Source organism: Apaloderma vittatum, unplaced genomic scaffold (genome assembly GCF_000703405.1).
Source record: "Apaloderma vittatum isolate BGI_N311 unplaced genomic scaffold, ASM70340v1 scaffold30120, whole genome shotgun sequence".
NCBI classification, from domain to species: domain Eukaryota; kingdom Metazoa; phylum Chordata; class Aves; order Trogoniformes; family Trogonidae; genus Apaloderma; species Apaloderma vittatum.
The window spans coordinates 1,749-13,171 of NW_009695534.1; the positions used below are offsets into that span (position 1 = coordinate 1,749).

The window sequence follows — 11,423 nt, forward strand, 5'->3', positions numbered from 1 at the left end:
TTGGTGGGTGCAGGTGATCGCTGAGGTCCCTTCCAGCCTCGGCCGTTCTACGGTTCTACAAACCCCGGCTGGCTGGAGGTTTTTCCTTCGCTCAGTGCACGTACGGACGTCAGGAGTAAGAGTAAAGCTCCTCCGTCAGGAAACACCCAAAACCTGCCCAGTATTTGGCCAACCTCCTCCTCCAAAAACAGCCAAAGGAGAAACTGTGCCGCGAGAAGGGGTGGATTTCAGCAAACAAAGCGCTGTGGCGTGTGGTTTTCTAACACTGAACCGCCACACCAAGTATTTCGAATGAGGTCGGGGGTCCTTACCTTGCTCCGCTAAGCTGGGCTTCTCCAGATCTCCGTTGACGCACGGTTTGCTTTCCAGCCCGTCCTTCAAGACGGACGGTTCGCTGTTGGGTTTCAGAAGGATGTTGCTGAAAGTGGGAGCCAAGCGAAAGCAGCGTTTGGTCTGGAAGAGCTGGGTGGACATGGCCTGGAGATTACTGGCGATGCTCGCGTCGTTAGTGCTCAGGGAAGCCGGCCCGTTAACTGCTGGATCCAGAGTCTCGATTTTAGAGATGCTCGGGCTCTTGGAGTCCCCATGTCCACTGCCATCCACACAGTTTTTTAAGGCCTCTTTGGGCCCACTTTTGCCTCGGCCGCTTCCCTCCTCACCCGGCTCATCCTCCATGTCCTCCAAGTCGGAGCGAGATTCTTGGCTGTTCATGTCAGAGTCCGTCTCCACGTCAAAAGCAGCTTCCGCTTCCTCATCGCTCTTCTCTGAGCCACTTTCTGAGCCGTCGCTGCCCTTGGTGGAGCCCTGGCTGGAGTCGGAGTCAAAGCCCTCGCTCAGGTCGCTCTCATCCACCTTCTGGGGGTGGCGGCGGCGGCGCAAACAGGAGAGGCGGGAGTATTTCTTGCTTTTCTTGCAGTCATTCTTCCGTTGTTCCTCGCTGGGCTGATGATTGGCCAAGTCAGCTTCAACTTCCTTCTCAATCGAGCTCAACGGCTCCCGTGACTCCTGGTCATCTGCAGGCGTATGAAACGAGACCCCAAGTCAAGAAAGTCCCGATGCCCAAGATGTGCTGCCTCGTTTCTCAGGCAGCTTCGCTGCTGAACACTGCTCCACCAGCATAAAGTCCCTTCCCCAGCCTCGCTGCTCTCCTCTGGACCTGCTCCAGCCCTTCCACATCTTTCTTGTCGTGAGGGCCCAGACCTGCACCCAGGGCTCGAGGTGAGGCCTCCCCAGTGCTGAGCCCAGGGGCAGAATGACAGCCCTGCTCCTGCTGCCCACACTGCCCTGACACAGGCCAGGAGGCCACTGGCCCTCCAGGCCAGTCAGCTTGATAAAGCAACACCACCTCATAAGTAGCCTGAGTTGACCTAATCCTTTCCTTTTCTACTCGGACAGCTTCAAACCCCATGTTTCTATGACTCTAAAATCCATGCAGGGCAGGAGTCTCTCCTCAGCGGAGAAGACAAGAGTCCAGTAAATACCAGCAAACAAGGAGCACAGATTGGGATAAAGAGATGATGAACGAGCTGCCGAGAAATACAGGAGGATAACTCCTTTACAACGAGGAAAGCAACATTTTCACCTTGTGAGGATTCTGACACTCAGAGCGAGCTTTTAAGCGGAGACTTATCTCAGCAGATCACCCACCTTTGGGGATTTTAACCCAGCAGTCAAAGATCAAGATGTCTCTACTATCGCACAGGCACTACACCACAAACCCCAGAGAGTTAGGGAAGAAAAATAAAAGCCAGCCCCAGGAGACCCAGCTCATCCCATCCCCGCTCTTACCCGTGCCATCGCTCTGAAAGGCTGGGACTGGATTTTCCCCTTCTTCCAGCTCTGCCTGCAGGCGAATATTGACGTGATTGATGAGGTGAGAGAAGAGGGCCAGCGTGAAAGCGATGGCTGCGCTGTACTGCTTCGAACCTGCAACGAGACGGAACAGTGAGGTGGAGGAGACCGACTGCTAGTCCAAAAACGTGAAAAGACGACAATATCTCCAGCCTAATGGGACATTTTGCTAAATTTCTGACTGAGGCACTTGGTTACCTGCCCTCTTGAGGCTGTGAACGCTCATAAGGCAGATGATCACCATGCGGAAGATTAGGAGGTCAGGAAGGAAGGAGTAGCCACTCTCATACTCTTCTTCATCTTCACTAGTCGAGCTCAAGTTAGGAGGAGACGGCAGGTAGAACAAGCACAGATTGAAATCCTCCAGCACAGACTGGCAGAGAGACGTCAGCTCAGAATCCAGAGAGCTTAACAAGAAGGAAAAGAAAAAATAAAGAAGAATTATTATTCAAGACTTGAGATCCTGGCAATATCTGCGTGGAAACTGGCAAGACCAGCCATGGGAGGAAAGCGAGATGAATCACGTCATGTTTTCCTCTCCAGAGCTGTTAAACTAAAGACAAACAGTCTCTAGAGCACCTCCCTGCAAAGGGACAGGTCACCAAAAACCATGTCATTTTTCCCCTGGGAGCTCAAGCAGTTGCCACAAAGACACACAGGGCACTTCAGAGCTAAAGGCGCCAAGGGTTTCAGATCCACTGCTCAGTTAAAGGATTATAACGTAGCACACAAACTGGGGACTCAATTTTTTCCTCCTCCCCTGGCTCAAACTTGCCTGAATATTCCAAAATCCTCTGTAGCTGTTCGCTCCTTCAAAGGAAGCACCCACGGTATTTTGTCGGGTTTCCTAGTTACAAAACGAACCCTTGCGCAAAACATCAAGCAAATCCTTTTCAGGGGACAACGCGCTTGGGAAATTGAAGTAATTTCCAATTTTCTTCTGAGCTAAATAGGTGTTAAGCTGAAATTAAATGAGTCTTGAAGGTCCACTCCAGTATAAATCAGGATCTGAAAGCTAAGCCCTTACTGGGCTGCGTTAGCAAGGGCACAGCCAGCAGGTTCAGGAAATTTTATTCTCTCTCTCTTATCGGGCACCTGGAGAACTGCGTCCAGTCTTGGGGTCACCAGTACAAAAAAAAAAAGAAAAAAAGCCAACCACAAGACACTGACAAACTGTACTTAGTCCAGCCGAGGCCTGCCAAGGGGAATAGAGAATATGATGTATGAGAAGAAGCAAAGAGAATAGTTTGCTCAGGCTGAAAGACAGAAAGCTCAGGGGGTATAATTTCTGTTTTCAGACACCGAAGAGTTGATTACAAAAGACTGAGTAAAAGTCTTCTCAGCGGTGCTCAGCAAAAGGAAGCGAGGCAATGGGTACGAGCTGCACAAAACGAGACTAGACGCAAGGGGAAAAAAAAATTCCACGGTGAAGGCTGTCACACCCTGGAAGGAGGAGCAGAGGTGCAGAACCTCTGTCCCAAGCTCCATTCCAAACTCAGCTGGATGAGGCTCCGAGCAACCTCATCTGACTTCGCATTTGAATTTACCTTCACAGCGGACCCTACTCCGGGGGAGGACTGGACCCCTGGAAGGTGCCTTCCAACCTAAACTACTCCACGACGAATTTAACTGTGTACAAACCCTTTAAAACACCTGCTCTATTATTTGAAGCAGTGAGAGGTTTATTCACAATCACCTGAAAACCTCGCGGTGAAGAGAGAAAAATCCAAGCCCAGAAAGAAAAATCACATGGCTGTACAAAGCTTTCCATTTATTCCAACCTGAAGAGGTTCTGCTCTTTGTTTCTTTGAACAAGGTTACAGATTTCCAAATGAAAGGAAGAGCCTTGCACATGGACAGTGACTCTGCTGTCCTACCAGCAAAGTTTTGGATTTTTTGGCACAAAGCCTTGGCACAGGGGCTGTTATCCTCCAGGGAACAGAGTCTTCCAATTCTGAAGGGCTGAGTTAGCAAAAGAAGAGAGGATCTGCCGTAACCTTACCTGCTCTTTGGCTGCAAAAGACTCTGCAGGTACATAAAGCTCACCAGCAACCTCTTAATGTCTTTGCCTCTAAAAAGATGGAGCAGAAAACACCGTAAATCAGGCGCACCACCACGGAGACGGCTGAGATTAACAGAGCTCTGTCAACAGGTAAATCAGGTCTCAACTGAAAACTACTTTCTGATGAGAGCGGAGAGAAAGAAAAAGTCAGCCTGTACGCTTCTAACTTTCACCAACATGCCTCAACCCTCATGAAGAGTCACCAGCGTCAGGTGAAAGGGAGAAAATCTCTCACCCTGAAACTCCACAGCCGGTCAGCATTAAGCTTTACTCCCGGAATTACGACCCGAGAGATCAATAATGAGAATCTCAAGATTCTGGGAATGGTTGTTGCCTTGGATCAACCAGTTCTCCCTTCCCACAAGGACACTACCCTCAACCCAGAGGGGACACCGGTAGCACTGCAAACCCTGAGCCTGCACCCCCTCTCCTTTTCTTTTGCCTTCTCACCGTTTCTTGCTTGGAGACAGTTTCCTCGTTTCACATTTCTTCAGCTGGTGATACATTTTGGCTGCTTTGTCATACAGCCGCTTCAGGTTCCCGTAGGCACCTTCAAAGGACACTTCAGACTGGATACTGCGACCCCAAAATGGAACACAAATCCCAAGTTACTTTGCCAACAAGTTTCGCAGCATTTTATGGCTTTAATTCGCTTGAAAGTTATTCAGGTGTTCTTATTGCCACCCTTGCTCAAGGTTTGAAATGAATCCACCTCTTTTCCCCCTCCCCTGAAACCCATCTGCTAAAACCAGCCAAAAATCTGAAGTAAAGGAGAAGAGAATCAGAGAATCAGGGAACCACTCACAGCATCACTCACAGAATCACAGAATGTTCAGGGTTGGAAGGGACCTCAAAAGATCATCTAGTCCAGCCCCAAATCTGGTGCGGGCAACCGCAGCGCACCGATCCTCTTGAGATCCTCACGGCCACTCACCAGCGTAAGTAGCAATAGGTAGCTTCCACGTTGTAGTATTTGCTCCCTGCCAGTGTCCCCAGCTGGTTAAAGGGCATGCCTGTCGGAAAAGAGAGGGGAAAGGAATTAACTTCAAATTCTCCAACAACCCTGGTAGGAAGCAGACCCATCCCTCGCAGGAGGGAAGCCAGGAGATACAAACGGTAGTAAAGCCGCAGTCCAAAGGTCTGAACTACTCGATCCTTTCACCACCCAGGTTTGGGTTGTTGGTTTTTTCTGTTTAACAGTGTTTTAGATCCTATGCAGCTTCCTGCCAGCTAACAGCAGTGCTAACAATGCCTCCTCTTCTGAATTAATAAAGCCCTGGCTTTGACTCTAGATTCCCGACACAGGCATCAGCTTATCAGCATTTAAGAATTCTGTTCCAGCTCACTGCGGTACGTGGGCTTTTTTTGCTTTATGGTATGTGGGATCAACTTATCAAACAACTCAGTAAGAACTCAGAAAAGACAGGATAGAAGAAAATAATCTTTCCGGAGTCACACACCTTTTAAGACAGATAAGGCCTCAACTCTTGTCACAAGGTGTTCTCAAAAGGTAATCACTTCTGAAGGGGAAAGCGGCTTGTGAGATTTTTTTTTTTTGCTGGGGTAAAAAGAGGGAAATGACCAATAATAATCTGCCTCTGCAATGGACAGCTGGATCTTCCCTTGGCCGGACAAATGCAATTTCACCACGTTCATGGAAGCTGGAGGTTCTCAAATGAGCAGGCTGAAGTCACTGGCAAAGAGCACCTTCACTTTAATGCCTTTCTTTGCTTTGCCAGCAAGAGAGATTCTCAAAGAAGGAAGTAATTTTAACCAGAGGACAAAACCACTCCTCTCTCAGCAGCAAGAGAGAAAACCGGACTGGCATAGCATCACAGCGCTGTTTTTAGGTTGAGGCAATGTGGTTTTAACGGCCAAAAATTCACGTAACTCACCTATTTGCGGCGCGACAGAAAGGGCTTGATAGTAAAACCGCTCCGCCAGCAACTCTGTGTCCACGCCTGCCAGTTCATTCTGATAGCGAGCTGAAAGAAACCACACAGCACACGTCAGAAACCAGAAGGCAGCGTCTTCTCTTCCCTGCAGATTAAAAATACCACAAAACTAGACATACTGGCCGAGCCAAACCAATCTGTCAAAGAAGAACCGCTTTTGGCAAAACACAGAAGCGCCCAGAATTTGCCCGGCCCGTCGGAAGTGCCTTTGTTTTAACGGCACGGCACAAGTCCTGCCGCTGCAAGCGGAGGGGATGTCCCTCAGGACTCGTGGGGGCACGTAAGCAAAAGGAAGAAATTCTTTCACTCCACACCGATTCATTTATCCTTAAACTAACTCAGAGCCGTGCTCCATCTTCCAGCACCTCAGACAAACTACATTCTGCTACGGCAGAGTGACTCGGCTGACTTAAAACACCTGGCTGTGGCTAGACTGGACTTTATTTTTTCTGGATCAGAGTAGGCATTTTGGGAAAGCCCAGTGAAGAGGTGAGCGCGCTTCTCCGCCATCAGTGAGTTAAGTCATTCTTACTCCCCCCCTAAGACATTTATTTGCGATATCGTTTTTCAGGCTGATTCATGCGCAGCCATGATCTTCATGAGCCACCTGATCTAGTGGGAGACGTCCCTGCCATGGCAGGGGGGCTGGAACGAGATGATCTTTGAGGTCCCCTCCAACCCAAATTGTTCTACAATTCTAAGATAATGCCAACCAGCTTTCAAGAGGTTGAAGGCTGCTGCGTGTGGAGCGCGTTGCCCCGTGCCAGGCTTCGAATCACTGCTTTTCAGACGGTTACGTGTTCGCTCACCACCTCGACTCTCACACACTCGCAATCACAGCAAGAAGCCGACACACCACACGCTTCAGGAGGTCGTGATCACATCTGCTATAACAGTGACAACATGCAGCCAGACATAACGGCAAAGAACTGGAGCTCTGCAGTGCCCTGCACTCTGGATTGACTGACAATGATTAAAAAAAAATCTGATTTTCAGCCACATTTGTGCTGACGGCAGCGGCTCCGTAAGGCAACTTTAGAGGAAAGCTGGGCGAGAGAAGTCAGCCCACTCCCAGTTTCCTTCCCATTGCTCAGACAACGCAACTGAAAGCAAAGGCTTCCGCAGATACAGTTTATCAATTGCAAACTCCTCATCTACTTGCTCAAACATGAAGCTTCGGTGATTTGTGGCTGCTCTGTTGGCCACGAGAACCTTCAGCTCACACCAGCTGCTGACAAATGTGTCAGAGGGAAAACAGTGTCTGCGAGTAACCGCGGCTGGTGACTGTGACGGGCTCAGCACTGTCCAGTTTTAACGTATTAAATAATTAATAATGTTTTAACACATTAAAGGTTTCCCTGAAAGACGACGCTGTTCTTACCTAGATCTCCCAGATAAACCAGACATCTGTGACACGCCATCTGTGCCCACTCCATCTCCTTCTCCGAGGCAGACACGGGTTTCTTGCAGCCTGCAGGAGAAATAAGGAGATCGCAGCCATCGTCGGGGAAAGGCTGCTGGAAAGACACACGAGCAGCCTCCGCCTCCGCCTGAGAAAAGCAACATTTCACCAGATAAAAACAAAGACCACGCGGTTGGTTGTCGTCTGCGGCATCTTATAGACGGGCACTAGTTCGCTCTTTTTAGCAAAATGTGGAAAATAAATGTAGAAAATACACGTAGATGCTGATGCGAAGCCATTCTTCTTTTAATTCCCCACTGATGAGGGGAACCAGTCACCGAACTGACCGTCCCCAAGACTTTGGCTCCAAGGTATGCCCCAGAGCCAGCTCTGTTTGCACTCAGACCAGAGGACAAAGGCCAATTCCTCTCCACGAGCCACGTGACTGTGGTAACACAGCACCGAGCGCAAGTTGCAAAGCTGTCAAGGGAGGTTTAGGCTGGACATTAGGAAGCGTTTCTTCAGCGAGAGGGTGGTCAAACACTGGCACAGGCTTCCCAGAGAGCTGGTCGATGCCCCAAGCATTTAAGATGCATTTGGACAAGGCCCTTATTAACGTGCTTTAGCTTTTGGTCAGCCCTAAACTGGTCAAGCAGTTGGATTAGATGATCACCAAGGTCCCTTAAATAGTGTGTTCTAGTCTATACTGAACTTAACAAACAAAAACACAACACAAACCAGTTTAGACGCTGGAAAAGTGTCAAAAGAAACAGGGCAAAGCTCCAGCCAGCTGGACTAAGTCAAGGCACTACACATGACTGAGTTCCTGATCGCGCTTCCCATCTGGCCTAGATGATCTCTAGAGGATCCTTCCAACTCCACCAACTCTGCGATTCTGTGATCTCCCCAGGAGCACCTACTCGGGAGCCAGCAGGGCCATGGTTCAGCCAGAAATCAGAAGGCAAAGGTGACCGTGTCTGTGCTTCCACTCCAGAGTGCATTTACCGCCAGCGGACAGCCCAGCATCACGGAGACAGTCTAGGTTTGGTCTTCCTGTCACTAAGGACTTCCATCTTCTGGAGGAGAAAATTCCCTCAAGCAGGAAGGTTTTTTAACACAGCCCAGCCTGCAGTCTGGGCTCCTTTTCTCTTGGCTTCTTTTAAAAGAGGGAAAAATCCAGAAACTTAAGTGCCCAGTGAGGAACGGTTCCCACTTACTAACAGGCACTGCAGCAGCTGCGTTACACAAATGTGCGACCTTGAAACTTGCGGGACCTCTCCTCCCTTTCTTTTTTTGCTTCAGGTCCTCCTGCTCCCATTTACAGAACCATCGAGTTGTGTCCAGCCCGGTTTGTTCATACAGGATTCTTACACGTTCATCTTTTCAGGACAGGCATGGTTCCATCTCTATTGTCCAGTCACATACTCATCTCCTGCATCCTTTTAATTAAAGAGCCTAAACCCATTAAGAAACCTCAACACAGGGAGCATTTTGAGTGCAATCATGCACCACAGGGTACAAACCCGTCCAGAAAGCGCATTTCAAGAACTGATGAATTCCGCAGCACCGCGATACATTTCTCAAAGCCACAGTTGCCAGGGACATCTGCCTTTTAAAGTGACAATTCAAAGCCAATCACGATAAAATCACCTCACAGAACCACGAAAAGGATACCAGCAACTGAAACACTCTATTCCTAAAGACATACCCACTTCTCTTTGGTCACTTTGTGCCGTCCTGCCCTCCTAGCCCGCTGGAAAAACATAAACTGTTAATATGGTTCATGAAACATACAGCTCCTGGATCCACCTGAAGGGGAACACGTGCCTTGAGGCCACCGAGCAGAACCCAGGAGAGAACGTGACCAAATGATTTCAAAGCCACCCACCGCAACATCTTACATCCAACAACCAGGACATCCTGACAAAAAAACCTGTTGATTTCAAGAACCTGTTCCCTCAACCGCCGGTCTCTGTCTGCCTTAAGCTTTTAAATCCACTCGGCACAGCCAGAGGCCTCTTCAACTTTCCATAAAAAAAATCTACCATCGTCAAACACTTACTAAAGAATTTCCTACCAACGTTATCTTCCAGTTAGAAACCCTCCTTTAGCATTAAAAGAACAACACAACAGGGCAGTGGAAGAGAGAGCTGGACAGACGGTTGGTTCTAAAGAGATAAGTGGCTAATCAGAAAAAAAAAAAGAACGATAATCCCTTGAACGCTGAAACAAAAGATAGACCAGAGCCAGACAAAACCACCCGGCTGGGATTGAGGCGCTGTCCACGAGTCCGACACAGCGAGCTCTCACCTATTAGAGGGTCGGTTACATGTGTCCAGTCGATACAGCACTGCAGCTCCAGCTGGTAGTGAGACTGGATGTAGAGGAGGAGGTGCTGGTAAAACCCGATGCCAGCGACTAAGTGAGTGCGGTACGCACACTCCAACGTGCTCCGGCTGTGAATGTGCTGGAGGGCAGAAAAAAAAGGAAAATACGTTAATGCAGTCCAGTAACATTTTAGGCCACTCAAGTCATGCCAAGCACAAAGCAACACAGTGGGCAGCTGGTTTTTTTATTTCACACAGTTCTATACTTCCTCTTGCTCAACAGCATCGGATCTAGTGGTATTTCCTAAGGGGCAACACCAGGAAGGAGAAATGTGTGCTGCAACCACGACGAAATAAAACTGAGTGTCCGGTTCCAGCACCTTCAATACATTCTCACAACCAGCTCGTGAGGAGGGCTCATGGCATGAGAAAATAAAAGTGTGAATGAATCCTGCAAGATCGTGTTCAGGCCATCAACTCTCCAAGTTAACAGAGCTTCTAATTTGGGTCTTGATACCCACCTTTTTATTCGTTTTAATGAGCTGGATAACTTCATAGTAAACTTTTCTCCAGAGCAGCTCTTCTGCTTTTCTTCCATAATCCACCGGGTGCAAGAACATCAGCTTCACGCACAGCTCTCGCAGCCTGAGAGAGACAGCAGAGAATTCACATTTAGCTACAGCAGCAAAGACAACTGCTGCTACATAAGCACGGGCGAGGAAAAATCTCAATTAATTACGACAGATTAACTAGACCAGCTCCTGATCGCTCTCACACAAGAGCATCTGGAAAAGTTAACCAGTTACCTCGCTCAACTGGCCACCAGTAACTTCCTAAATGGCAGTAATGACAAGAATTGTCTTGCCACCTTAAAAAAAAAAAATGAGGAAAAATCCTGATCAGCACCCTCCGAACCTGATAAATCATTTCGTACATGTCTAAGAAGTTTCTTCACCACATGGATTTTCAAGGAAGACGATGGCCAACGTGAAGACGACTTCTTTGTATCAAACAAGCCTCCAGCTATGGACTGGCCATTCGAAACCAGATCTGAAATCAAGCCTCTGCTTCAAAAACCTGGAGGGATCCCAGGTCAAACCAAACACACCGCGAAACTCCAGATTCCAAACCTCTGCGTGGATCTTCCCCAGCCGGATTCATAAAAACCAAGCGTCCCGCCCAACTTACTTGTTCCTCAAGCTGATGTTCTCCGGCTTGAACACTTCTTGATACGCTGCCTTATTGCCAAGGATGAGATCCAACCGATGAACGGCCTCTACCACTGCCCTGCGAGGCGACACAGAAAGAAGAGTTTCAGGAACGCAAGTTATCTGGGATTACCTTATGAGATCGGGAAGGCCGGTACAGAACCATCGCAGCCTCCTCAACTCCATTATTGGCAAGCTGCATTACACCACCACACCAGACTGATCGATTTCCTTTCTGCACTCTGTTTTAAAAAGCTGATGGAAATAAATAATAAAAAAACCCGCAGAGTTACGTCCACTGTAATGATTTTGCTGCGAATCAGCTGTTTAATTACCAGTTACCACTGCCTGTCTGGTCAAAAATGTCAATATTTCTACAGCAGCAAAGTCAGAGATGTCTTTGAACATGTCAGCAACTTTCAACTTGAGCAATTCAATCATGCTACGCACGCACTCGGATTAACTCAAATCTCTGTAACTCTATGAATAAAAACTGGATTGATTTCTAACAATCATTATTTTGATAGAGTCAAACCTCCACCGATTCCTGCTTCATCACCGGCTTGTCTACGAAAGAGGGCAACTCACATCATTCTCATTTGCCACAGCATCCCCATC

At 48.4% G+C, this 11,423-nt stretch overlaps 1 protein-coding gene across 1 annotated transcript in view; it reads right to left on the reverse strand.

Moving 5' to 3' along the window:
* The window catches only part of SMG5 (SMG5 nonsense mediated mRNA decay factor), a gene marked incomplete at its 3' end in the record, with an annotated part of 12,711 nt that extends 1,720 nt beyond the window's left edge, over window positions 1–10,991 (reverse strand). Inside the window, exons 1-12 of the mRNA XM_009871677.1 lie at window positions 10,939–10,991; window positions 10,786–10,884; window positions 10,119–10,242; window positions 9,581–9,737; window positions 7,250–7,339; window positions 5,809–5,898; window positions 4,848–4,926; window positions 4,364–4,489; window positions 3,854–3,922; window positions 2,050–2,258; window positions 1,789–1,926; window positions 312–1,013 (exon numbers count right to left, since the gene is read on the reverse strand). Coding sequence (XP_009869979.1) covers window positions 312–1,013; window positions 1,789–1,926; window positions 2,050–2,258; window positions 3,854–3,922; window positions 4,364–4,489; window positions 4,848–4,926; window positions 5,809–5,898; window positions 7,250–7,339; window positions 9,581–9,737; window positions 10,119–10,242; window positions 10,786–10,884; window positions 10,939–10,991 — 1,936 coding nt within the window. The remainder of the gene's footprint in view (window positions 1–311; window positions 1,014–1,788; window positions 1,927–2,049; window positions 2,259–3,853; window positions 3,923–4,363; window positions 4,490–4,847; window positions 4,927–5,808; window positions 5,899–7,249; window positions 7,340–9,580; window positions 9,738–10,118; window positions 10,243–10,785; window positions 10,885–10,938) is intronic.
* Window positions 10,992–11,423: the final 432 nt, after the last annotated feature.